The following is a 27,629-nucleotide window of genomic DNA, read 5'->3' on the forward strand; positions in this document are numbered from 1 at the left end:
ACTTTACCCATGCCTGTTTCATTTCTAGTTAAATTGTTTTGGTTCTTCAAAGTATAAATAAAAATTTGCAGATGCTCTAAATGCATAGATTTAGCTGTCTACAATATTTTATAATGTTTACCTAAGCCTGTTTCATTCGTATTTAAATTGTCTAGCTTCTTCAAGGTATAAATAAAAATTTGTAGATGCTACAATATTTTATAACTTTTACCCAAGCCTATTTCACTTCTGGTTAAATTGTCTTGCTTCTTCAAAGTATAAATAAAAATTTGCAGATGCTCTAAATGCATAGATCTAGCAGTCTAAAATATTCTATAATTTTTACATAAGCCTGTTTAATTTCTGATTAAATTGTCTAGCTTCTTCAAGATACCCTTGAATATTATATCTCCTATAAAATCCCTAGAGGGTTACTTCCAGTATAAATAAGTGTGCAGATGCTCCAAACGCATGGATGCAGCAGTCTACGATATTTTAAAACTTTTACCCAAGCCTATTTCATTTGTGTTTGAATTCTCTAGCTTCTTCAAGGTATAAATAAAAATATGCAGATGCTACAATATTTTATAACTTTTGCCTAAGCCTATTTCACTTCTGGTTAAATTCTCTTGCTTCTTCAAAGTATAAATAAAAATTTGCACATGCTCTAAATGCATAGATCTAGCAGTCTAAAATATTTTATAATTTTTACCTAAGCCTGTTTCATTCGTGTTTAAATTGTCCCGCTTCTTCAAGGTACTCTTTAATATTCTGTCCCCCTAGAAAATCCCTAGAGGGCCACTTCCGGTACAAATAAAAGCTTGCAAATGCTATAAATGCATAGATCCGGCAGTCCACAATATTTTACAACTTTTACCTATTGCACGGAAAACAATAATTTACATCGATTACGTAAGACGACTCGAGACTAACCTCTCGCGACTGACGGCGCATTTTCCAGCTGACGTGCGCACGTGCCCGGAGAAGAAGTGTTTCGAGAGAGACGAATTCGACAACGTCCCGTTTTCGAAAGGTTGACGGGACGATGTCGAACCCGAAGAGCTAAAAAGAGATCGGTTCGGTTGAAGCGCATCCAACATTAGTTGCGAGCGTTGCCGGGTATTTTGCGGCCAAGAGGCATTCCATAGAGAAGGTGGAGGAGTACCGAAGAAGAGGGGAAAAGAGGCAGGGAACGGAGCGAGTCTCATGGCAAAACGAGGCATCCTATACGCGACTATGGTTGCATTCCTTTTTCATTGGCTGTGCTGCATGCGAAGTAACAAAGTTCACTGTGTATATACACGGGCGGGTGGCGAGGTACGAGCGCAAGGTAAACATAAAAACGGCCAAGTGGAACGTTAAGTAAATCCAGCGAGAAAGGAAAAGGCTTCCCTCGTGGTTAGGAAACGCTACGTTTCTTGCGAGGCGACACGGTGGAGAACTTATCGTCAAAAAGTGTCCCAACAATTATGTATCTCGTCCTCTATCACTCCCACGTACGACAGAGCCTCGATCATTTCGAACTAAACAGAATTTTGGAACGTTAATTACTAGACTGCGGATGTTTATGCAATTTCCAATTTTTTTAGACAAATTTTAAGGAATTGGAGTGGCATAAAATCCTATTTTTTAAGGGAAAGCTTTCGTTGATCGAACACGAATTAAAATCGTACTGAATTCTATCGAATTTCATATTACAGCATTTTTTGAAAATTTTCTTGATCCCTAAACGCATAAACATCCGCAGTCTATTAATTACTCACAAAGGGAGGTCACAGTGGGGTCGTCGATTTTAATGAAACTTTTTCTGGCGAGAATCTAGAGAATCTATATTAATTATTAGACTGCGGATTTTATGCATTTATGGGAAAAATGAGTGGGTGCAATTTAAAACAATTGGTGCAAGCCATTTTTATTTTGCATAAAGATCCGCAGTCTAATAATTATTTATAAATATAATTAAGATTGAATTTCATAACATCCAGAAAATATCTTGATATACTTCATTTCTTAATCATATCTCTACTTTTACCGGGCTTTATCGGATTTCAGTATTCTTAGTACGCAACAGAAATGATATCTGACAGATCTATTTTTTCCAACGTGAACCGTGTTTGTTTTCCGAATGATATAAAGATAGAAAAGAGCCTATGTGTAATTCATTAGCATTCATAATATGTTCATATCGCCGAAAATATTTATGTTCCAATTGTTTTTGTGAACCATACCACCCTAATATTTTGTCCATTTCCTGCACAAAATATTATAACTAGTTGCACTATTGACAACCCCGCCAATAAATAAATAGAGAGAATAAAAGAAGGAAATAGGAGCATTTTTAAAGAAAAGGGAAACAAAGAAAAAAGGACTTAAAACTTAAAATTGAAAGTATAAAAAGAACAAAAATAAAAAAATTATTAATCGTAAGAGGGATTTGAACACGTACATCAATGAATTTTCTGGATATCACAAAATTAAATGTTAATCATCCAGAGTTGGGCAAAAATTTTATGTAGATAAAAATTTCGAATATGTATAGTGGGTTTGAAACCCACTTGGAAAAACCCTACTTTATACGAAATCATCTCTGTAATCATCTTGATAAATGACGAGTATTGTCAAAAACGCTCGGACATGGGTCTGTTTAGTTTTGCTCTGGATTCGCCAGAAAAAGTTTGATTAAAATCGACGACCCGAGTAACCCGACCATTGTGACCTCAGCTTGTCAGTTAAAATGCTAGAATGCTGAAGACTTTCCGGATAATTTAGCTGTATCGGTTCTCGATCTCGATCTCCAACTATGTCGTTGCAGCAGAAATCGTGAAAACGAAATCGAGCCGCGAGAACGGCCGTAATCGATGATTACGTGAACGCTGAAATGGGTCGACACTCGAAACCTCGACAGGATAAATACTGTCAACCTGTTAGTTAGATCATCGCGGTTGATATGCTGCTCGGTACAACCGGCCGTACGCATTGAAAAAGGTGTAGCGTTAACGGTAACGCGGCCACAAGAAGGCGCGCGTCTTTTTATTAATACTTGGTACGCTAGGCCCGACTCTGTCCTCAGCTCTATCAGAGGTAGTATTCTGAGTTGAGTCGAACACGTCCAACCTGGGGTCCTCCCGTTAAAGGTCCGTCTCGTTTAACAACGGCCTGTTCTTTATACCCGACGGCTTTTGTACGGGCGTTATTACGCTCGAGATTTCTCATTGACTTCGTCTGAAACACGCGTGCACGTGCTTCTACCGTTCGAGGCCGTGACCGAGGGCGATCTCTATACTTCAAAATCGTTTCAATGAATCAACACGTTGGTACAGTAAACCCTCCTCTAACCGGTACTCTCGCTGTTTTCCTATAATACGGAGCAAAAATACCGATTTATACAAAATTTCATTCAATCTAATTTAATTTAATTCAATTCTATATTTTTTTTAAATTTTTGGTTCTAGATTCTAGGTTCTAGAAATTAAATTAAATTCAATTAAATTCTAGATTTCCTAGATTTCTGGTTCTAGATTCTAGGATCTAGAAATTAAGTAGAATTTTATTTAATGCAATTCTAGATTCTAGGTTTTAGAAATATATATATATAATCTAATTTAATTTAATTAAATTCTAGATTCTAGGTTTTAGAAATATATATATAATCTAATTTAATTAAATTAAATTCTAGATTCTAGGTTTTAGAAATATATATATAATCTAATTTAATTTAATTGAATTCTAGATTTTTGGTTCTAGCAAAATTAAATTACATTATATTTAATTCAATTCTACATTTTTCTAAATTTTTGATACTAGATTCTAGGTTCTAGAAATTAAATTAAATTCAAGATTTTCTAGGTTTCTGGTTCTAGATTCTAGGATCTGGAAATTAAATGGAATTTTATTTAATGCAATTCTATATTTTTCTAGATTTTGGTTCTAGATTCTAGGTTTTAGAAATTTAATCCAATTTAATGTAATTCAATTCTATATATTTCTAGATTTATGGTTCTGGAAAAATTAAATTACATTATATTTAATTCAATTCTACATTTTTCTAGATTTTTGGTACTAGATTTTAGGTTCTAGAAATTCAATTCAATTCAATTCAATTCTAGATTCTAGGATCTAGAAATTAAACTGAATTTAATTTAATTAAAAATTCTAGATTTTTCTAGATTTTGGTTCTAGATTCCAGGTTTTACAAATTTAATCTAATTTGAGATTTAATTAAATTCTAGATTTTTCTAGATTTTGGTTCTAGATTCTAGATTTTACAAATTTAATCTAATTTGATTCAATTCTAGATTTTTCTAGAGTTTTGGTTCTAGATTCATGGTTCTACAAATTAAATTCAATTCTGATTTTTGTCTAGATTTTTGGTTCTTGATCCTAGATTCTAAAATTTAGGTTCTAGAGATTCTAGATTATTATTCTACAATTATTTAAATCACAAAAATGCTTTCATAAGAAACGTTTTAACCAAACACTATCAGAGTCTGAATAAAACAAATCTCGTAATTTTTACAAGGCAACAACTACATCGAATTAATCGCGATATAAGAGTGTTTACTGTACAGCATTGAACAAGACAATTTCTGCAACGCCTGGCTACAGCCCATCGTAAAACTACATATAATACGTACTCTACATGCTGATTCATCGCGAGACAAGGCGCACGGTAACCTTGTCTCCTGCTACGGAAGAGTTCACCGCGAAAGAATTTCATGGAAATTCAAGGGGAGCTCGTGGTTTAGGTCTGCGCCCGAAAAAGAAAGACCGTCGGCCGGAAGTCGACGTAGGATAGATCGGAACGAAACGTTCCTTGTCCACGTTGGAACGATGGGAACGGTCGCGTCTGGTTTTCTGTTGCGGTCGGTGACCACGAAAACCGCGCGCTTCGAAGAGCGGTCGAATGGAATGGAAGAGAAAAAAAACCGCGCACTCACTGTTCCTGGACACGTCCAGCTCCACGAGGCTCTCGAAGTTCTGGATGTGCGGCGGCAACACTCTGATCTCGTTGTCGCTCAAGCCAAGTTTCCGTAGCCTCTGCAGCCGGAAAAAGTTCTGCAAACAATGGAAATTCTTAGCACACTCTCGCCGATTCCTCAACGTCCGGCGAGACTTAATAAACCTAGCCCCCACCCCGCCAGTCAGGTGACCGGTTTCTTTCATTTTATAATTATTGAAATTATAATAATGCACTGGACATGATTATTTAATTGTGACTTATCTTATAGCTTGATAGGTTGGTGATTATTAGACAGCGGATCTTGTGCATTTATGACAAACATGAGCAGGTGTAATTTAAAACGGTGAAACCATTAGCAGAATTGATAAATACTATTACATATATAATTTTCAACCTATTAAACATACGCAAGGTGTAATATTGATAAAATAAACCATTAGAAGAATTGAAAAAATACCGTTATATAATTGTCAACCTATTAAACGTGAAGAAAGAAAATAAATTTCTATTTCCGCTGTCTATTAACACTAATATAGTATACATTGTTTCACAAAAACTACAAGACCGAGTTTCTATTTAATTTCTCGCAATTTTTACAACAATACGTGCTTGAATAAAGAAATTTATTGAATAATTTCAATATAATTGTAAAATAAAAATTGTAAACCGTCTTGGTACTGTTAGCGTTAATTATACATATTTTTATCTCAATATGAAATTAATAATGTCTAATATAAATATCAATAATGTCACTTTTATAAGGCAGTGTCAGCCATTTTTAGAGCTCGGTAGATTCAGTGTGAACCTATCAACCCCGCCGATCATACGACCGGTTTCCGATTTTTTATTCTGCAATTATTGAAACCATGACAACGCTTCCAAGAACACGTTATAATAAAAATCCCAGAAAATCTGAATTCTACAATGTGATTTTTACAAGGCCACATAGCCATTTATAGAGCTAGGTTCAGTGTTAACCTATTAACCCCGGTGTCTAGTTTCAATGAAACCTCTCACCCCTTCCACATTACGCGCGATCGTATCCCGAAAAAACAACAATGCGAACGTCATCGACGGACACCGATTTCAACGAAGGGAAGCTGACTTCCGGTACACCAAAAATTCGATGATGCCCAATTTTTCAAAACGGCGCGTTCGCGTTATAGGTTAGGGGACGCTATGGTTGCACAAACTCCCATAGTTCGTCAAAAACAGGACACGCTGGGTATTAATAGATTCGATAAATAGAATAAATATTTTTTTAAACGCAAAAGTAGCATGACTGGGATGTTGACGGGTGGGTTGGCATTTGTTTGTAGACGCGTCTCTCGGAGAGATACGTTGCTGGATGTGCTGGAGAAAAATTGACGAGCAACGGGACGCGTCGGGCGTCGTGATACAGTTGTCGAAAAGGCGTTCAGTTCGAGGGCTAATAGAATACGTCGATTATTAGCATATAAGCAACCCTATCGAGTATGCTGTGCGCGTACCTCTGTTCGTCGCGTTATAGCCGATGATACGTCATGGTTACAATAGAAAGAGGAGGTGAGCGAGGAAGACCGAGGGAGCGGAAGAAAGAGACACGGTGTATATGCATCCATGGGAGGGGAAGGAGAGAAGGTAAAACGAAAGCAAGCAAGAAAGAAAGAAAGAAGAAAGAAAGAAGAGAATATACTAAGACGGAAAGTTGGCATGTAGCGGTATTCGCTTACCTCGGGCAGATCGCAGATGTGATTCGCGTCCAACAGGAGCTCCTCCAAGGTTCTTGAGTATCGTAGAATATCATCGGGGATGCTCGTGAGTGAACAGTGACGCTTGTCAATGTATTCCACCTGCCTGTTACACCCTTTAAACATCGGAATGCAGCGGAACATGGTATCCCTTTTCACTATCAATCACGTTGGAACAGCACCGAACATAATTATCCCGTATATCACGGCACGAAGGACACGAGAGACGCTGCTATTTGCACATATTCCTGAAGGGGATGAGGGATTTTTTGGTTAAGAGAACCACACGGAGGGAAACACGGAGCGGCACGAATCACACACTTTCACGCCCTACTCGGCTGCTTTAAACGCGCTCACGGCTTGTGCCTGTGCCTCCAAGTCTGACGTCATCACGTCCACGAACCACTGATCACGTTGCTCGAAAGCGACACACAACAGTGAACGAATACGACGCCAGAGAAGAGCCAGCTCCCCCCACCACTTCCGCGAGATGCGCCGCGAATCTGCGCAATGTCTATAGAGGGGAAACCACCACTCCGATACGGGAACCCGAAAATTGTTTATTACATGTGATTACATGCTCGAACCCCGGTGTTCCGGGAATATTTTATGATCCCTGCGGGGCACAATGACTTCCAGGTAATAAAAACAATTTTCATAAATATTGGGTTGCCAAGAAAGTAATTTCGGTTTTTTAAGGTGAAATAAAATCCATAAAACCGAATTTCTTTATTCAAGCGATAGATATTTTCCCTTTTGTTCGACGATCTTTCACCAAAAAAAAATTGGGCTCTCTATTCCATCATAAAATACCGAAATTTTACTTATTTCTTGCCAACCCAATGTGTACTTCTATTACCGTTTGATAGACCTTCTTACGAATTCTGCGACTAACGTCCACTGACATCACATTTTCATGCCACAGAAATATTTTCCCTGTACGATTTGAATTTACGTACGAGATCAGTACGAGATATAACCAAAACAACGTTCATTGCGAAAATGTCACACGTGGTATGTTTAATACATATTTACGTACATAGACAGTTTACCAGCCACATGGATCTCGACCTTAGACCATATATTTTTATAGATCCGACATAGTTATAAGATATGTATAGGACGCAGTGTTCCAAGATAACTAAGTATCTGGTGCCCACAAGTCACGTCACAAGATAAAAATAAGATATACAAGTACATTTATGTATTATTTCGTATACATTTGGAAAAAATGGTGCGAATTCGTTACATAAAGAATAGTAAGGAACGACAAAATCATGATACAAATATATCTTTCCAAAGGCAAGTATTTAATATCGTATACATATTGTTCTTGCTATTCTTTTTCTTTAAATAAAGTAAGTTGTGATGAAAAATGAATACGGATTTCATATTATCAACACCTACATTAAAATTTAGCTTTTTCTAAATTATCCCAGATCATTTTCTATAATCGAATTTGGAAGTGGCCCCATCTGTGGCGAAAGTCCCAGGCTGCTAGCCAATCAGTATCCATTTTTCTCACTAGATGGCGCAACCATGCTTTTACCCATTTTTCTGCAGAATGTAAAATAGAAAAATAGAATTTTATTTGGTTGCGATGTGTAAACTCTTGTAAACTGAAATGACATGCAATAAAAACAATCCAAGAGAATCCGTAATTTTGTTCCCGCTTTCTGCACGGAGTACGTCTTTCAGAAAATTAGTTCCTAGCCCAGTTTTTCTATTTGACAGACGACATCATGACACATTTAAATGACATAAAACACACGTAGATGACGTGCATATATGTCTAAATACACGATTGTATTAATAATTTTTTTAATCTGTGGTAAGTAGCTTTCTGTTTTGAAGAACTCGAATTTTATCGTTGTCACACAATACATAAATTTTGTAGATAAATAACCATTTCAAAGCTCGAAATGGATATGGAATTGCTGGCACAGTATTTGGAGACTTACCCTGGCAGGGACAAGTTGTTAAGGACATTTTCTTACATGGCTAAGTTGGCCACGTTAGGTACAACGTCCAAGGAAACAGAGAAGAAGTTTAAAACGCTTAGCAGCCAATTAAGTGGTTGCAGAGTAACGTTAAGATTACTCGATGATATACCAACACTTTATTACGCTATAACTTACGGCTGGGGAAGGAAGGTATGCTTGATAATTATAAGGATGTTTCGTTTCACCATCATTAACAGTATGTACAGATTCATACTGTTTTTCTAGAGGCATGTAAATTTCATATGTAACAGGAGCCAGATTGGTTGTTGAGATGGGCAGAGTTGTTGCAAATCGGAGTGGATATCTTATTTGGCCCGGTGGAGCACATTTCTTGGGCAGCCGAGCACAAACTAATTAATAATATCGATATTGAGAAATGGGACAATGCTTCCACATGGTTTTGGATCATTTCTCTTCATTTGTCATTGATAAAGTACGTTCAAGAATTCAGAGAATCAATCATTACTGTACTTTCTGTACTTTCTAAAATTTACTGTTTTTATAGATCCGCAAGAAAATTGAAGAAGCTAAATGATAGAAAAGTGTACCATGTCGTCGAGAAGCAAAGAAACAACGAGTTATTAACCAGCTTTCGACTGATGCTAGATATCAGTTACGCAGTGAATTATCTGCCAGCTGGTGTACTTTGGGGAGGACGGTTCAAAACTTGGCAAGTCGGAGCACTTGGAAGTTTGTCCTCGTTAATCGGTCTCTATCAAGCTCTAAGCAAACTAGCAGACAGGCGAAAATATTCGTAATGAAAGCATTATTTATAAAAATACTGCAAGCTAGAAGCAATTCTTATTAATATTTTGTAAATACGGTCTTCCATTTTTGCACGGATGTTGTACAATAATTGTAAAGGAGGAAATATATTGTGAAAATTGGAAGAAAATCATCAGTCTTCGTATTTCGTATACACTGTAAAGTATATATGTATACATATATACATATATATATATAATTTTATACATTTCAAAAGCAATACAGTCTTGTTAACATAATAAAGAACAATTTATTATTTTCCATATATTAGTTTCGTGTTACAAAGTATGCTTCAACAAGGATATATGTAATAGGAGGAAAGCTAAAGCAATATAAATTATCGTTACGAGGGTCAAGCCTACTCGATCTCACGCCTGATACGTGTTTATCGGATATACATATACTAATATTCGAATTATTACATATATATTACGTCTTCCTTCTTCGTTATTAGTGTTTATTATTTGTAAATGATAGACTTAGGTTTTATTATTCAATAAAAAGTGAAAGAATAGGAGGCACTTCCGTATTAACATAAAAAAAATATCTTTGCTACCTATGGCGGCGATGTGATCATTGCCTCGCGATCGGTTAAATCTCTTAAAAGTTTTAAGAAAGCTTGACGTTATGCGTACCCAGTAGCAGTCTTGTTTCACTTTAATAGTAGATCACCCTGTATCGCATGGTTTATCAATGATTTTAAAAATAATTTGTGTTTACCACATTCGAATAAAATCTATGGAGATTACATTAAAAGGCACGACTCATTAAAAGTTTGTAAACAAGACAGTTCCGATAAAAGAGCATTTTTTAAAATTTCGGTCGATTCATTATTCGCCGTTGATTCGTTCAATTTGTTTCTTTTTCATTTTAGTCTAAGAGAGTTGTCGTCTTTTCTTTTCTATTTTAGAATCATTCTCAGGCATATAGCAAACCGATTTCGTTTCCCTTTCGTTGACTAAAAACATTATGGATACATTTCAAGCCTTCATAGAATATATTTATATATATATAATATATTATATGTATATAATATATATATATACGTGTGTTGGTATTTTGTATGTTTGGTATTAAAGCACTTGATGTTAGTATTTGTTTCTTATACATATAATAACCGTATTACTTGTTCATTGCATTTGATGTAACGCGATATATTATTATTTGTTTGTTCCACTTTCTCGAATCAAGCTAAATTTTAATGTCTCAGAAACATGATAAGTTCAATCTCCGTCTTTTTTATAATTTGACGAGACCAGTTGTAGCAGATGAATGTCTGCAGTTGATTATATGCATCCTCAATCGTAAACCTTAATTCTATATAACAATTTCTCCTTTGGAACATTTACCAGTAGTAATTGTAACTTATACTCTAATAGCTATTTGATTATGGTAAAATAGGGAGGCCCTATTCTAATACATGTAATGAATTATTACTTTGGAGAAAAACGAAGTACTAAAATTTCCATGGATCTACAGACAATGAAACTACATATATATTAGTCGAGGACCTGAAAAATCAGCGATAACACACGAGTACCAAATGATTCGAATTGGTGATATTATATCATCGTGCACCTATCAATTTGTCAGGATGTAAATTACATTGAATGATTAGTATTTTGCACAGGCACACATTCAGAGTAAGGCTAGGAGGTTTGAAATCGAGGGTTGGAAGGTTCGTCTGGAGAAAGAATCATTCTTCCGAACATTAAAAAGGAACAAAACCATGAGAACAGAGAAGAAAATAAAGGGAGAAACGACAATACAACTCTATCTGCAAAAAATGTGACTTTTTAATTCACTCAACAAAATGATATCAAAACATCAGAAACGCGATGAGAAGACCACGAAATCTTGTTGAAAGAAAATACATAACTTAATAGCGTAACAAAAAATAAAAACAGAATCAATTCACTACAATCCGCGCCAGAATCGTAGACCATGTACTACTCCATTTCGTCAACAGTTAAACAGTCCCTGTAAACGAAAGTTTTGCGACGTTTCACGCATTCTTCGACTAAGAATATAAAGTATGATTACAGTGTGGCCACTTCTTTTTTGGCAATACTCTTACATTGTACTATCTAACATAAAACTACAACGATGGGCAGTATCGCCGACGAACGCCGGAATAGAATAACGTCTCACAAGGGGGAATATCGGTTTTGTTAGAACTCGATGAAAAGTCATCTCCGCGTACGCACATACACCTGTTCTACAAAATGAAAACGCGTTCACCGCGAAAAATAATAGCAAATCGAACGATTTAAATTCCCCCTGGTTTGCTTCGAATACTACAATAATCTAATATCCTCGCATAATTCACGGTTAAGCGTAACATTTTCGCCGAAGTATCGTTATAGCGGCAAGTTGTATTTTACGAATTTTTTCTTCTGAACACCACCGAACATTAGCACCTTGTTTCCTTTTCTATCGATCTTTCATTGTTAGCAGTCGAGTGGCTTCTCAGTTTGTATCGCATAAAAATTATTGTCACTTTAAAAGCCACAATTGAGCCCATTATATCGAGAATTCAATGTAAATTGCACACTCGTTTGTTTCTTTTCACGTCTGACTGCTGCATATATATATGTTTGCACAACGTGTGCCGACGTTCGTTGCTGTTCAATGGCACGATTTCATTATTCGCAATAAAACGATCAACAAGAGGATCACCAAGTTCTCTAAGTAAATGCACCAAATAAAAGTATCGTTCTCGTTTAAACAATAGGCGATGATCGCGTTGTTCGTAAATAGGAACTTTTTCAAGAAACGTGATTTTCTTTTCTTTCTTTTCTTCTTTCTTTCTCTATCTTTTTCTCTTGGAATCATTTCAATTAGTCTTTGTACCGCGGACGTGTACGATAATAACAATAATAAACAGATATCGTTTTGCATCTTTTTGCCGATCAGCTGGTATTATACGGTATTTCTCGGCTGTGTGTATATATCGTCAAACCAGCTGGTTACAGCCCAGCGATAAAAACTAAGTTTGCACCCTGTCAGTGAGTCAGCTAGCGCGACGTCCGTGCGAAAGCAAATAGTCAAAAAAAGAAAAAGAATGTGTGTGAAGTGTGATGATGTCGCTAACAAGAAACTTGGGTAAACTGTACTTAAAAATTGTGATTGTTCAATCCACGGGAACCGGAGTTCATATGCGGCGACAATCCGACCACATGATTAGTCTTCGAGTTGCGCATCAATGGCATGTGATGCCACATTGATTCCATCGAGTGTTGCCATTGCCAGCAAATACGACAGAAGTACCGGAAGCACATCTTGAAATTTCAAATCGATTGTTCAAGTAAAAACATCGTACCATGTAACAAACAGAAAACTAATTCCAATCGAAACAGATTAAGGGAGTAGACTCGTTTCTAGGATTTTTTAAACCACACAATTGTTCTAACTTCTCAACAAATTTCAAATCATATGGTCCAATATTAAAAAAGTTGTCGTCTTTTTAAGAGCGTCCGAATATTAGTGGGAGCCTCGTGAACGTAAAAATAGCTTTTACGCTTTTGACTACTGGAATCTTTGCATTATTAAGAAATGAGAAGGCGCATTCCGCAACCTTGCAATCCTAGAAACGAATCTTCCCCCTTAAATAGAACTAAATAGCAAATATAATTCATACCGCGTCACGACAGAAATAGGGTCCTTGCTGTACTGAGCATTCAGAGCACATGGAATCCTCAAGATACGGATCAACTTGTACCTGTTAAAGACAGCCGTTATTAAAATACTCCGACAAATTCTCTGATCAATATATTCTAGTACCAACCTTCTTTGTAAATCTCGCTGTTTTTATCTCGATAAAAGCCGTCGAGACTGCCTTCATGTACGAATGCTTTGTGTTAAACGTCACGCGTCCGGATCCTATCGGATACTTGTGTTTGTCAGTATCAATACCTACAGTTCAACACACAGATTTAGATCATCTTGCGAAAATGAATAGTCAAGTTCAACACACAGATGCAGTAGTATCTTGTGAAGATAAATGGCCACGTGGAATCGTTACCTGCATAAATAACTCCACGGAACAAATCGTCCATAATTTTTGCTAGACCACTAGCAGTTAACATGCCGTGAAGTGCGCCGACGAATACTGTTTTATGGGGGTCAAGCTTCTGCGATGTGGATTTCACAAAGTTACTGTCTTCGAGGGCCCAAGGTATCACTTGTACCTACGATACAACGATTGTAGAACGACCGCCAAGCACGGGTGTGCGAGTACTCAAAAATTTCGGGATTCCCGAAAAAGATTCTCGAAATAATTTATTCTTTATATATAATGTTTAATTATTATACGAGCTTCTTTTCAATGAAAGAATGTTGTCCACCACGAATTCTTTCCAAGAGAATTCTTTCGGGAATCTCGAAATTTTCGGGAAACTACCGCCAAGTATTACAAGGGAGCTATATCAATAATATGGAAACCGACGCAACATACCTGCTTCGCCTTCATCCGTTTCGACGATACCTTGTAATACCAACTGCTGCCATTGGTAAAATCGTGTGTACAACATTGCAACAGGGTTCTCACCTACGAACAAACCATTCCTCGTTATCGATGCACAGATGTATTTCATAAGATTCTAAGAGCGTTTTTCGTTACCTGTTTCTCTGATTCGAATATTATATATACGTATCCTTTCGGCTGCGCCGCGGATTGATCCTTTCCTGGCCATTCTACGCGTATCTGTCCAAACTGCTTGAAAGTCCCGATCAACAGGGACTCCGTGATGTCCCATGGTACACCCCCAAGGAATACTTTCGACGAGTAGCCCGTGTGTTTCTGATTGCGTTGTGGCAATATGCCTCTCCAAGTGCAAGTAGGCTCGCACAGTGCTGAAACATTCCCTACGCATTTCTAACACGATCAACATACGTCCTATTTATTTGAAACCTGATGCTTGGGGCGCGTATCGGGTCGGGACGGAATTCCGAAAATGTTCGGGTTTCCCGAGAATCTTCAGGATTTCTAATACTGTACGGAATCTTTTAATATTGTTTTTAGTAAGAAATCCCGAAAGTTTCAAGATCCCGTCCCGACCCGGCCTCGCACACAACTATATCTCTTATACGTACCAGCAGCGCTTCGATGAAATCGCGCTACTCGCTCCAACGAGAAATGCGGGTCCAAAATATTGACTGGTGATGCATTCAGTCCACCGGTCATGTGATTCCCAGAGATGCAACAATTCTTCTCGTGGGACAAGATCGAGTTTAGACAACCGGCGTTTTGATTCGGGCCGCAATTGTGTCCGCGGTTGTGTCCGTGCGAATGATGATGGTGGTGCGATGACGTTGAATTATTCTGATGCGGCGACAAGTATTTTTTCACCGCCATTCGCTGTAACGCGGCCGCCCTGTTGTTCCCGTATAGATCGACCTCCGGCGACATCAGCGAACCGAGGGACTGAGAGTAGTATCCCTGGGAGGACGAGTTCAATGACAGACAGTTCTGCGAAAGATTATTTTGCTCCAATCAGGGTCTCGCCAGTAAGATTCTATGGTGCAAAATAGTAAGATACGTGTGATGGTCTGATTTGACAAAGGACTACCATTATGTCAGACAGAGAACCATCCATGCTGCTTACGCCACTGGTTTCCGAATCCGCTGGTGAATTTGATCTCGAACCGTTGCATCCTATCGCGTGAGTGTACTCGAACGTAGGGCTGCCACAGTCGCTGGACATCGAAAAGAGGAATGATTAATATTTACTCCGCTATATAATTTACAATAAAAGAGGTGGACTCTCGTTTTCAGGATTGCAGGGGTGCGGGACGCGCCTTCTCGTTTCTCGATAATGCAAAGATGAAAATTGCATTTGCTCGGAATTGTATAGAAAATACTAAAACATTTCACAACTTTTTAATGTGAGCATATATTGAAAATTTGAAAAAATTCGTTTTGTAGATCTGTGGAAAGGAGAAGGCGCGTTCCGCACCCTTGCAATCCTAGAGACGAGTCTACCCCCTTAACTCAAGATGTCGAAGGTACCTGTAGGGTGTAGATCCACGAATGGGTCGTCCGTAGAAGGGGGAATGAATGGGAGATGTCGGGGAACCCATGTGCTGCATAGATCCTCGACTTGTCGGTGACGTTGTCGTCTGATTATTGTTACTGTTATTCGTAGACGTGTACGAATAGGGGTTCGAATAAAGACTACTGGTGGTGCTGGGACTGCCAGGTGTGGTGATGGAGCTCGGTGAACTTGGCACGTCCAGCATCGATGAGTTCGAGTAGATACTGTTCCTATCCTCACACTGTATCAACACAAATTCAAAATTTTTAATTGCCATTCGTCTAGGATTGCCTGCGCGAGTAATCGCTTAAACTCGGAACAGAATAAAGTAGGATCGGTGTATCATCCAATTGCAAGTTTCCCGCGGGAGCGACAGGTCTAATTTATTCGACGACAGGATCAAGGATCTTTTCGAAGAGTTTCTTTCCATGAAACTCGCAACACTGTAGTTGGACCGTGTCCAAGAAAATGTTAGAAAATAAAGGGGGCTAGGAAGGAACACAGAGCGCGATTACAAGTTCGCAGGGAGAAGTCGTAGGCCGTGGAGCGCGGAGCGCGGAGCGAAAAAAAGGGGGATGAGAGGAGAGCGAGAAAAGTGAGGGGGCCGTGATAGAGCCGTTTGGCTCGAGCTTGTAAATTCTTTGGCCATCCTGGAATCCGGGTCGCAGTAACGCGGTCCACTATGCGTAATTTATTTTGCCGAACGCATTACACGTCGCTTCTAACACGCGCGTTTCGATGTACCGCCGGTCCTTTATGTACAGATGCATCCAGCAAATGGTGAGGGTAATAACGTTAAAGGCGTCGAGAAGAGCCTGATAAAACGTCCATTAAACCGTCTGGTCGATAAGCCGCGGCTTTCGCATGCTGTCCTCCCACTAGTGACACGCGGGGAATCGGCGCCGATTATTCTACTGAAAAAAATTCGTAGTCGAGCGGCGCCATCCGTTTTAAAAACGCGGATACACCGGCAAAAGTAACGTTCAACGTTTCTTGCGAGAGGCATGCACACTTGTTTGCAGATATTATAAATATTGGGTTGGGACGAAAGTTCGTAGCGTTTGTAAATTAAAATTGAAAGCTAACATTCATAGATTTATTCAGTAACATATTTTCCATTCTGTTCCATTACTTTTTGCCATTTTCGAGGTAATTCTTAATTTGAAAACGCTTCGAACTTTTTCTGCAACCCAATAGACTATTGCGCGATTACTGTCGGCAATATAAACAGTTTCGTTTCAGTTGGAACCGACAATTTTCGACATTTCCGGTCGCTACACTTGTCCAGGACAAAATTTGTAAAGACGTGTCTGTCGTGGCCGCAAGAATAGGAGAGAGTCGGGGGACAGCTTCAGGACTGCTCTTATCGAGGGCAGAACGCGCGCGTATCGCGATCCGTTATCGTTACATGTGCTATCATAAATTGATGTTGGGTCCTCGCCGCAACAAATATATTGAAAATCGATACACCCGGTAGCCGGGTGGTCTATTGTGACAAAAAAATTAGCCGCGACTGGCTGACTGGAAAAGGAACCTCGAGAGTAGCAGTTGGAGTCGCTCCAATGAGGATAATCATTGTTCCGGTTATTGCATTGGCAGCAGACAGACGTTTCATAATACTGCCTCTGCTTCGACGGTCGGGATTCCCGGCTAACACGTGACCGTCGTTGCCGTTACAAAAACATTAACATTATCTGTCCGAGCGAAGAACTATCAATCATATTTTGAGCTCGAGGAGCTAACCCTCGTGTAGGCAACCGGGTGCACAGATACGCTCTTGTTGGATTTCCTTTTGACACAAGCACCCTGAACGTCCGTTCTTTGCAACAGATCTTCAGGGGGTAGACTCGCGTTTCCAGGGTTGCAAGGTTTTTCAGTAGTCAAGACTAAATAAAAGATAAAAGATCAATCTTCGGCTACCGAATGCAACTTACGCCTCGTAAACGTAAAGATAGGACTTTTGAGTACTTTGAATGCTTTTGACTACTGAGAAACGTCATCTTTGCAATACCGAGAAAGGAGCAACCCTGAAAACGAGTCTACCCCCTTCAATCGGTCCCTCAGAGTCAAATTGACACAGTGGTAAAAGATCGACGAAATAACGAGGTAAACAGTTATTTCACGATGTTTTCTTACTGAAATTGACGAGTTACCATTTACATCTTAGGTCTTTCTCTCTCTCGGTTATGTGTTCCGCATTAAAGAAATAAAATTCACCAAGTTTCTGGCAAATTTACCTAAAAATAACAGAACAGTATAACTTCTTTCAGGAAAACTGTGTCAAGTTGACGCGAGGGACGGATGAGCGTTAATATTTAACGCTATCATTTTAGTTGCCATTACAAGGGTTGATATTGAATCTCCGAGGGGAGGAACACAGAGGGATGAAACGAAGATAAGAGAGAAAGAGATAGCGCGCGCTCGCGTACGTGTGAGAGCGAGAGAGCATTCCAGAGAAGGGCTGAAGGAAACAGATTCCAGGAAAATGCGACCGGGAATAACAAAGCTCGTTGACCTAAATGAGAACGTTAAAGGAATTTGAGAAAAGGCTCGCGCCTGTGGTATAAATACATGAAATGAACGAGAACGTGTCACCTGGTAATGTTGATAGGATCCGGGGCTGCGATTCTGTTGCTGATGATTCCGGAAACCAGGCGATCCGGATGTCGTCGATTGGCTGTTCATAAACGAGCCCCACGGCATCCCGAATCCGAACAGATCCGTGATCGACATGTCTGCTGGGCGCGGTAGCGGTAGCGGAAAAAGCGAAAGAAAATATCAGCGTTTTTTGAAAAATCACAGGGGAAAAATGAGACGAGCGAGGCTGCGAGGATTGTCGGCTGACAAATGACGATCGGGCTCGCTCATTAGTTTCGAACTGATGACGAGGCGCGACGCGCGACGCAGGAGACAGTTCAGAACGTATTTCAAATCATCCATCGGGTGTCCGCCGAAATAGCAACTGAATTCAATGTTATTTCTTCCCTTAATGATTTTCGTAGAGGAGAAATCATATATTGACATCTTCAATTTTTCGAATTTTCCAACAATTTTGAATTTCATCCGCTCAATTTTGCTACAAATGCGTAAAGATCTACTCCCGACGTACACTACTGTGCAAACGGAAGAAGCACCCGGCCATATTTAATAGAAAAGCGTAAAAAATCAAATAAGAATACAGTATGTTTTGAAAAAGGATTTAATAAAAATGACAAGATTGATTTTATTTAGACTTTATGCAAAATAAAACATGTTTGCATTGATTGCAAGACACAGAAGGCAAATTAAAACTTCACTCTTCTTTTAATTATCTTATCAAGGCAAAGCTAATACACTGGTGGCCTTAAATCTTTTTAATACCTCCACTGTTTCAAATTGTATGTACCCATTTTTGTGATAAATGCATAAAATCCGCAGTTTAGTAATATGTCCTCCACTAAAGATATCTATACAGTCATTCCTTACGAAATTATTGTTATTATATCAATAAACGTAAAATAAAAAATCTGGAATGATGGTAGGTTTAGTGTTAATTGAATAGTTCGAGAATATATGTGTTATCGCGGATTGTCTAACACTTTAAATGCAATAAATCGATCATTGTACAATACAATTCCTACATAAAGATATTGTTCGTCATTATACCTTATAATTATACTGGGTGCTTCTTTCTTTCGCACAGTAGTGTACATTCGATGGAGTGGAAACACAGACGTACAGTCGTGTACAATGTTACGTTTTAAAAATTTGACTAAACACTTTCTTTTTAGAAGCTAGAAAGAATTGCTATTGCTCGGAATATTCCCTTTATTTCGACGGCGGTGGACACCCTACATATAATTTCGAAAATAGATCCAAGATCAATAGCGATCGAGGAGTGGAAAATTGTACGAATCGAGTGGGAAGAAAAACTTTACCATCGGCATTGTTGCCCTTGCTCGTCTCCTGTGGATATCCTTGGAAGCTGGCCGGGGGTGACAGGTCCAGTAACAAGTTGCTGATCGATGGAAGCTGTTGTTGCTGCTGCTGCTGCTGCATATGCTCCTGATCGCGGGGCGTTTGCACCTTCAATCCATGAGGGGACTGCTTATTTCGTCCCGATATGTCCTTTATCGTTACCCCATCCAATTCGTAAGAATCCAGCTGAAAACGAAGCAATCAATTAAAAACCATCGCAAAACAATACAAGGTTATTTTTCCCGGTCGGTTTGTTCCTTTGATCATCGAGCGTTTGTTCAACAAAGTTGCACAACGTGAACATTTGCTAAAAATGTCCTCCATAGTTCTAAACTATTAATAATCGACGTTTAACGTTCACTGCATTTCTCTCAACAACTTGCTAATGTTCCTCTAAAAGTATTACAACGCTAATACATTAACTTACGATCTTAAAATGAGAATTTCTGCAAATATGTTAAATACAAAAGCTAGACAAGGATTAAAGCGTTCGATAATGCGGATCTTTATGCATTTATAGCGAATTTCCCTGAATGTCCACTCTTTGCTCGCCGATATAATAATTAACGGTCTTAAAATGAGAATTTCTGCAAACATGTTACACGCAAAAGGCTACATAAGGGTTAAGGCGTGATTTTCTTCGCAAAAGCGGAACGCGGGAACTAGAAACGCCGCAAACATTCGCAGTCAAACATGGCACGAGTTCGATTGCGTCATAATTGCAGGGAAAGATGCCGATAATTCGATACGCGTTGATAAATTGAAACTCGAAGCTTCTGTTTCGTTAGATCCGTCAATGTAGTTCGAAATCGAATGCCGTGTACCGCACGAAAATGTCGAACCGTTCAAACCGTTCGCTGTTGTCCGTCACGCAACGTAACCGGTTCGCGTGGTTTCCGGTAAACACAGCGAAAGAGAAAATTCAAAAAACCCTCGGATTTGTTCCCGTACGCGGCGTAACATGTGTGTAACAGTAGAATTGATAAAACACGATCGATCCGCGAATATGATAATTCGATGGTGGCCACCTACCGTTGCTAATTTTCTTGAGCACATCGCTGCGAGCATTCCCAACAGCAGACTGTGCTCTCGCCGGGAGCTTTCGGTACAGAACAACGAAAACAGGAGACTGAAGGACGCCACTCCCAGGCTCGCGTTCGTGGAATTCGGAAAAAAAATTTTGCAGGGTCGAAGTAAGATATCAAGGCATCCGGGAACCCAACAGGAATTCGAAACTTCGTGGAATTCAACGCCGTCGAATTCGAACGCGTTCATCGCCTAAGGACGTCTCCCTCCCCGCGCCGGGGTGAAATTCAATCGCCGATTGTAAATAGTAAATAGTAAAGTAATAACTGTGACAATCGAATTTCTATCCGAACAATTAAAATATTTCGATTGTCAATCCCTCCCCGTGTTATTTTTCTTCGCGGTTATAATAATATTATTTTATATTCTTCATGAATAATTTTAATCTGGTGAAAATAATATATTAATACTCTTAAAGTCTTTTAATATTTTCGCTGTTCTAAATTGCACTTCCTCAGTTTTGTTATAAATGCATCAAATCCGGAGGCTAATTATAATTTAATAACGGAGAACGAAAATTTATATTCATTGTGCAGGGAAACTAATTTGATTTCATTTTACAAGAATTAGTCCTACTATGTAGTGGCTAATGTTCGAAGTTCGAAGAATATTTGAAACACTTTGTTGCTAAACTTTACCCACTGGCAACGCGTACATACATTGTAACGTTCTATGGCTCAACGTTGCGTCTCCTTCTAATACTGACTTCTCTCTCTCTCTCTCTCCCTCTCGGTAATATACGGAATTACCGAACATTTGAAATGCCCTTCACTTTGAAAATTTCATGTAATTTGCAAACTGATCGTGAATAATTTCCCATAAAAATGATTGGGAAGAGAATGATGTCGTCGTCGATTGTCCTCGATTTTCCAAAAATTAAGGTTGATACATTTGTTTCTCGGTGTAACCCTTTGAGTCATCGAATTACGCGTGGGTTACACCGATATCGATTGTCCTTTACGAAAGTCCTCGACATAGAACTCGAGACAGTATACGTATGTATATGTACATACACACACGCGTGTGTGTGTACGTCAATAGAGATTTCGAGAAAATTCAAATTGCAAACACGCTACCGAATAACAGATCCGAACACTGGCGACCATGCCATAAATCGTTTTTCTATAGAAGAACGTTACGCAATGATAACAATACAATGTTCGGTACGCGTAATAATGTGGCCAGTGTGTGTTATCATTTTCATATTTCTGTGACGAACGCTACGATGTTTTTCATTGCAATCGACAGGAAGAGACAAAAAAACTGTTCTCACACCATTCATAAAAATCATTTAAAGAAACGTGATGTATTTAAAATTGTATCGCCGATCGAAAACAGAAGACGGTACCGTACAAATACTTTCTTCTGCCACCGTACAACGTCGTATAGGCTCTTGTAAACATTCAAATGAATTTCTTAATCCGTTCTTGCCCGATTTCGAGTGGCCGATAATGGGGTAAGGGCGAATTCAGAGGGCGCAGCACACACATACGAACGTATTACGTACATGTAGGCACGTTCAGCATATATATGTATACATATAATATATAGATAAAGGGCAGGTCTATCGGTGTACGAAACGCAACGTGTTTTGCACGTGGACGCGTTGCGGTTCTAACGTACGATTCGCGTGTTTGTTTACACGATAGGACGCACGACATTCCATTGTATTCGATGTATACTTTACACCGGTATTTCCTCATTCCGAAACAGCATCATGGCAAACGAAATTCTAAAGTAGGTTACCGATCGACCGCACCAGAACTCGAAAAATAATAGCTCAGTTGTCTACGCGTGAAAATTGACACTCGCTCGTGACACGCGTGGACAGATTCTTGCAAATAAATATGAAACACCGTGTGGGAGGGTCGAGGAATTTTTTTGACGAAATAAAAAAGAGAAAACTTACAAATTGCATTGGCATAGGCATGTTGATCCTCGGTTGTAGCACACCGAATTCTTCGATGGTTCCGGTCGATGTTCCACCGACACGTTCGTCAACGTGCACGTACGCACAAATTCGAAGGATCCCCTGACGAAAGGGTTAACGCGAATTCGAAACAAACCAACGAACTATCCTGTTACATTAAGGACTCCCTTTCGACTGCTCGACGATCGCGCCGGGTATTGCGACCGTTCGCCGGGGGGATGTTTTTCGAATCGGCTCAACTCCCAGAATCGGCCATTTAGAATCAATCGAATCGGTTCTAGCGGAAAATCAAATTTCCCTTTCCTCCTCTGTCGCCTCGATTGTTTAACGTCGATGCAGCAACGATGGAGACGGAACGCCCATTCTTCTCCACGTTGCTCCACACACCGAACTGAATTCAAGATCTCTCCTCTTGTCCTCTCCCTTTTTTCGACACCGAGTCTCATCCTCGGCAAACGCCGGCGCGGCTCGCGGATCGCGACGCGCCCTTGTGGAATTTCGTGTACCCGCAACAAATACAAACTCGAAATTATTTATACGCGATTAGAAACACAATTCATATTTTTCATACTGCCGGTTACCCGATAGTCCTTTCAAAATTCTTTATTAAACTGCGGATGTTTATGCAGAAGAAAAATATTAGGTCGTTGCATATGAAATGTCAAATTTTGAACCGCCACTATTTCTTATTTATCAAAGAATCCCACGTTTCTTGATTGTATTATGGTAGACATTGAATTTTTTGGTCATTCGCATGCTTCATTTACAAGATTGTCATCTCTGTTTTGTAGTTGTTTTTACTATCAACAAAAACTTCGAAAGTAAAGAAAAAGTTATTCGTTTTTAAAAGGTGTACGATTACTTTGTACACCCACTGTAATTCCTTCATAAAATCATGAAGATCCCCAGTCCATTCATTATTAATCGACCAGATTCTTTAATAATTTGTCCGATACGGCTAACAATTCTATTCGTAATCGAACAAATTACCTCGAGCAATATACATTATACAATTCGATCATTTCAAAGAATTTATTTGAAAAGATTAGAGGTACCTTCTAACAGCTACACTAAAAGTACAGTGTAATAAATAAAATATCTGTATAAACGTGTTGTTCTATGTACGGTTTCGCATGCGATAATAACAAGGATATTAGCTGAGGAAAAAGAAGTATGTTTTAAGCAAAGTTATTGCTTTATTATGTAGACAAATGAATTTGGAACATAAAAAATTTGTTCATTTTATTTATATTCTATGTGTGCCGTCGACGAGTCTAACATCTCGACTTCCGAGCTAATATCGCTAGAATAATTCACAACTACGTCTCGTGAATTGCTTTCCTCCTTGTCAGCGGTACTGTCTTCTGCTTTGACCGATTCCTCCCCCCATCCAGAAAATAAATTTACACGTAATTTATCGATATCTTGATTACCTGACTCGGTTAAGGAGTTTGCCCTATCCAAAGGCTCTGCAGTCTCTGTATCTTGGAGTCTGACTTCTGGAAATTTATATTTCGGGATATCGACGGGTGCGTCTGCAAAGTAAAGCAACGGTCACGATCAAGTATCGCGTAATCGCGTTTCATTAACCCTTTACACTCGACTCTATTTTAACTATTAAATTAAACATTTCTTCCGACCTAGAATATTTCCATTCCATATGATTTTCGAAATTTTATGGATACGAAATTGGTATAATACCTCATACAATACCTGAATGTTTAGTAATTGATTACTAGACTGCGGGTCTTTATGTATTTATGGCTTCTGGAAGTTTTCAAAAAATGTTAGAGTATAAAATTTGACAGAATTTAATACGATTTTTATTTATTTCAGACCTGCAAAGGCTATTACCACTGAAAATAAGATTTCGTTTGATTCCACTTTCTCTTAAAATTTGACTACGAAAATTGCAATTTGCATAAACATCCGCAGTCTATTGATTACATACCGATATACTTAATAATGTAAACAATATTTTGAATAACAGTACAGCAATTTCTCAGAGTAACCGTTCGAGTGCTAAGGGTTAAAATTCTTATGAGAGGGAGTCTATCCATTATACCAGGGTACGGAGGCGACTCCTCTACAAGTTGTTGCATAACGTAAGTTAGCATGGTTGTTATAAAAGTGTCGTCTCTTTTGAGACCCAGGGCTCGGTGAAAAGCGTCGACAGCTTCCTGTGTGTTTTCCATCAAGGCGTGAATGAAACCAATCGCCGAGTATGTTGACGGATTCAACGGATTCAGTACCAATGCCTACGATAATACAGAAAAACGTTTTTCCAACAATCTATTCAAATCGCTTTTGAAGTTCACATCGAAATTATTTAACCTGCTGATGATACTCTAGAGCTTCCTCGTACTTCTTCATTTTCCTACAAGTGTGACCTAGATTATTCAAGAGCGCCTCCCATTTGCTAGGCAGGATAACATCCTTCAGACCTCCTTGAATTCTTTTCATGGCCTCCTTAAACTGCCGTTCCGCAGTTTTGTAACTGTATTCGATGAAACAACTCTTGATAAATTAGGCTGTATTTTACACTAATCACTGATCACTTCCTGTATTACTAATCACTGACTAGTAATCAGGTTTCAGAGTAAGTGTTCAACTTTACTTTTGCATATCAGAATAACCTTTTTGGGGGATATAACAAAAGAGAAGGAATATGATGTTACTTACTCTAAGTTGTAGAAAGAGATGACGCCCATCTCGTGTATAACAAACGGATCGTTCGGGGCTATTCCCTGAGCTTGCTGGAAAAACTTGTCAGCCAATTTAAGATTATTCGTTAAGCCACACTCAAGTCCAATGTACAAAAGCGGCAGATGACAACCTTTCATTAACTGCGAAGCTTTAAAGTATGCAGCCATTGCTTGATCGTGTTCGCTTTCAACAGCGAAAGAGTGTCCATAGGCCAGCCAAGCGGGACCGAATAGTCTGTCTAAAGCGGTCGCTTTTGCCAAGTATCTTCTCGCAGGATCGCTTTTGCCTGCAATCGAATCATTTGTATAAAAGCTGCTCTTCTCAACGATCGAAGAAGCTACTTTGTTACATTTATTTACCTATACTGTAATAATAACATCCAACTGCAAACCATGCTAAGGCCATGTCTGGGTACAAGTCAACCAATTTATGTGCCAAATAAAATAAAGCTAAAAAGTGAAAGAAAAAGAACACGTTGATTATGAATCTTCAACTTTCAATGCAGCATACAATTTACCGTTCGTCTTCTTTAATTCTACTAAACAGGCTATGTGAACTGGTAGGCACGAATTGTGGTACGGATCCTTTTTTAATATCCTGCAACGTATACAGTAAATTATATAAACCTCGTTTACAATGCAAGTTTTGGATAGGAATTAATTTATACCTTTCCGTGAGCGAGAAACATTTGTGGTAATCACAATTATAGTACAATCTCTCTGCCTCCGATACTTCCATATCCAAGTTACCTAGTAATCTGTCGCTAACCAGAACTCCCATTATGCTGCAAGTCGCTAAGGTCTGTTTCTTATTCGGTTCCTGGTATTTTTTCAATTTACTCTCGTACAGCAAACGTAGAAGCTCTGTTTCGGATTCTGTACATTGTTCCGCGAATGGAAGAGACTCCAACAGGTCCTTTTCTAAAGTAATATATATTATGAGTAGACTCCAACAGGTCCTTTTCCATTTTCCATTTTTATGCATTTATAACAAAAATGAGCGAGTGCAATTTAAAACAGTGAACTTTAAAAGACTTCAAGAGTATTAATATATTGTTACCACCACATCCAAATTATCAATAAACAATATAAATTTATATTTAGCTCCTGTGTCTTACAATCGATGCACAAACTTTTTATTTTGCATAAACATCCGGAGTCTAATTATGAGAATGTACTTCTGCAACAACTTCCCCAGAATCCAATTATTTCTGTACCTTCGGAAGCAGAAAGCATCTGATTTTGAACCAGAGCTTCGAATGCTTGATATGAATAAACATCGCAATGTAAAGCCTGTTTGTAGCAGTCGGTTGCCACCGCTCTATTATCCATAGCTTCGTATACACGCCCTTTCACATACAATATTGAACTTTGTACCTGTTAGAAAATGCATACGCATTATTCAGAAGAACGATTGCAGATCTGATTTTGAATGAACTATAAAAAGTTATTTATACTTAATCACATTTTTTGGAGCATCCTCCAGAATGTGCGTGCGATCAGGGAAATTCATAACCGACTGTGCTATGTTCGTACAGATTTCTGATTCGTTAATGACTTGCAGCGCCTCGTTGTATTCTTTTGCTTCGAGAAGACTTCTTACCGTCAAGTAGTGACACATCACGTCTGTCTGCAAACAGGCACAACTATAATGCGTAACAATGAATGATCCGATCGAAAAAGATGTTATAATCGTACCTTCTCGAGTCCATGACTTCTGATAACATGAGCAGCCCTGTGGTATTGTTTCATTAGAAACATGCAGTGGGCTAAGGTGCATATGTCCTTAGAGTTCTCGTTACTCAACGAAACAACTTTGTCTGCCCAAAACAATGCAGCACTGTACAAATGCTGTAAACGAAACAACCGAATATAGTCGGATTCGAAACAATTTAGATAGAATAGATCACTGAAACCTTACCAGCTCGATATACGATTTAATCAACTTCCTATAACTGTCCAAGTCAATGTTCTTGCTGCCCATCATGTTATGCATCTTTTCGGAATCCGTGTCAATATTTTGACGCGCCATGTTTCATTTAAATTCGGAAGGTTAAGTCTGGTTAAGTCTCTTCCCCCACCTGAGATCGTTGCTATTATCCTGTTCTATTTATCTGTATTTATCCCGAGATGTCCACTGCGTCAACTTTCATTCCAGTAACCGGATTTATTTAGCAACGATTTATAGAAATATTACCGGAAGTAACGTTCGCAATAACAATCAATAACAAGTATTTATGAGTTCACTGTAGATGTATTGTACAATATTTACCTACTGTAACCAGCTGTAACGAATAACGAAAGAGTAGGGATACAAGATACAACAACTAAATACAACAAGAGGCGACACTGGGCGAGACTTACAAAGAAAAATACTTTTTCAAGAGAAACAACATATATATACAACCAAAGGTCCGTTCGGTTAGGATCGGTACACTTCGGCAATGCTTGTTGAATGCTCGTATATATATTTTATAAT

At 38.7% G+C, this 27,629-nt stretch overlaps 4 protein-coding genes across 18 annotated transcripts in view; 1 reads left to right on the forward strand and 3 right to left on the reverse strand.

Moving 5' to 3' along the window:
* LOC143217089 (protein lap4-like) overlaps positions 1 to 7,309 on the reverse strand; it is a 66,676-nt gene extending 59,367 nt beyond the window's left edge. For 2 of the 10 annotated variants that reach the window (XR_013010732.1, XM_076440855.1), the window contains exons 1-2: positions 6,652 to 7,305; positions 4,917 to 5,034 (exon numbers count right to left, since the gene is read on the reverse strand). Coding sequence is in view for 8 of the 10 variants with exons in the window: in XM_076440855.1 (XP_076296970.1) it covers positions 4,917 to 5,034; positions 6,652 to 6,813 (280 nt within the window). In the remaining 2 variants the exon portion in view is untranslated. Of the gene's footprint in view, positions 1 to 4,916; positions 5,035 to 6,651 lie in introns of all 10 variants that reach the window. The other 8 variants (XM_076440854.1, XM_076440857.1, XM_076440858.1 and 5 more) reach the window with 6 other exon arrangements.
* Positions 7,310 to 8,209: 900 nt separating this feature from the next.
* Positions 8,210 to 10,430, forward strand: Pex11c (peroxisomal biogenesis factor 11c). The gene is made up of 4 exons (XM_076440928.1): positions 8,210 to 8,500; positions 8,567 to 8,822; positions 8,924 to 9,105; positions 9,178 to 10,430. The coding sequence occupies exons 2-4, from the start codon at positions 8,592 to 8,594 to the stop codon at positions 9,428 to 9,430; spliced, it is 666 nt and encodes a 221-aa protein (XP_076297043.1). The 5' UTR covers positions 8,210 to 8,500; positions 8,567 to 8,591; the 3' UTR covers positions 9,431 to 10,430.
* Positions 10,431 to 11,213: 783 nt separating this feature from the next.
* On the reverse strand, positions 11,214 to 23,973 carry LOC143217095 (cytoplasmic polyadenylation element-binding protein 1-like). 6 transcript variants are annotated; one of them, XM_076440879.1, is made up of 12 exons: positions 23,879 to 23,973; positions 19,390 to 19,615; positions 18,068 to 18,210; positions 15,448 to 15,713; positions 15,008 to 15,134; positions 14,532 to 14,907; positions 14,059 to 14,303; positions 13,894 to 13,986; positions 13,462 to 13,627; positions 13,225 to 13,352; positions 13,078 to 13,158; positions 11,214 to 12,718 (listed from the first exon to the last, which is right to left on the reverse strand). In XM_076440879.1, the coding sequence occupies exons 2-12, from the start codon at positions 19,508 to 19,510 to the stop codon at positions 12,554 to 12,556; spliced, it is 1,911 nt and encodes a 636-aa protein (XP_076296994.1). In that variant the 5' UTR covers positions 19,511 to 19,615; positions 23,879 to 23,973; the 3' UTR covers positions 11,214 to 12,553. The 6 variants fall into 6 exon arrangements, with proteins under 6 accessions (XP_076296994.1, XP_076296993.1, XP_076296992.1 ...); XM_076440878.1 differs by lacking the exon at positions 23,879 to 23,973 and adding an exon at positions 22,425 to 23,023; XM_076440877.1 differs by lacking the exon at positions 23,879 to 23,973 and adding an exon at positions 20,462 to 22,404 and having other exon boundaries at positions 15,044 to 15,134.
* Cdc16 (cell division cycle protein 16) lies at positions 23,546 to 27,579 on the reverse strand. The gene is made up of 12 exons (XM_076440882.1): positions 27,515 to 27,579; positions 27,072 to 27,435; positions 26,849 to 27,001; positions 26,616 to 26,780; positions 26,368 to 26,527; positions 25,819 to 26,071; positions 25,669 to 25,748; positions 25,511 to 25,600; positions 25,128 to 25,437; positions 24,780 to 24,942; positions 24,511 to 24,703; positions 23,546 to 23,980 (listed from the first exon to the last, which is right to left on the reverse strand). Exons 2-12 carry the CDS (start codon positions 27,180 to 27,182, stop codon positions 23,688 to 23,690), a joined length of 1,971 nt encoding a protein of 656 aa, XP_076296997.1. The 5' UTR covers positions 27,183 to 27,435; positions 27,515 to 27,579; the 3' UTR covers positions 23,546 to 23,687.
* Between the last annotated feature and the right edge of the window lie 50 nt (positions 27,580 to 27,629).

The sequence above is a fragment of the Lasioglossum baleicum genome, chromosome 16 (genome assembly GCF_051020765.1).
Source record: "Lasioglossum baleicum chromosome 16, iyLasBale1, whole genome shotgun sequence".
In the NCBI taxonomy this organism is placed as follows: domain Eukaryota; kingdom Metazoa; phylum Arthropoda; class Insecta; order Hymenoptera; family Halictidae; genus Lasioglossum; species Lasioglossum baleicum.

Coding starts and splice junctions, on each gene's coding strand:
- Pex11c (XM_076440928.1), top strand. CDS start 8,592: ATGGATATGGAATTGCTGGCACAGTATTTGGAGACTTACCCTGGCAGG. Junction 8,823..8,923: donor CTTACGGCTGGGGAAGGAAG/GTATGCTTGATA, acceptor CATATGTAACAG/GAGCCAGATTGGTTGTTGAG. Junction 9,106..9,177: donor CTTCATTTGTCATTGATAAA/GTACGTTCAAGA, acceptor CTGTTTTTATAG/ATCCGCAAGAAAATTGAAGA.
- Cdc16 (XM_076440882.1), bottom strand. CDS start 27,182: ATGGCGCGTCAAAATATTGACACGGATTCCGAAAAGATGCATAACATG. Junction 26,781..26,848: donor GAAGTCATGGACTCGAGAAG/GTACGATTATAA, acceptor GCCTGTTTGCAG/ACAGACGTGATGTGTCACTA. Junction 23,981..24,510: donor GGAGTCGCCTCCGTACCCTG/GTATAATGGATA, acceptor TTTACTTTGCAG/ACGCACCCGTCGATATCCCG.
- LOC143217095 (XM_076440873.1), bottom strand. CDS start 20,704: ATGAACGCGTTCGAATTCGACGGCGTTGAATTCCACGAAGTTTCGAAT. Junction 19,616..20,461: donor GCTCAAGAAAATTAGCAACG/GTAGGTGGCCAC, acceptor CTTCGTTTTCAG/CTGGATTCTTACGAATTGGA. Junction 14,304..14,531: donor ATTTCATCGAAGCGCTGCTG/GTACGTATAAGA, acceptor AGAAATGCGTAG/GGAATGTTTCAGCACTGTGC.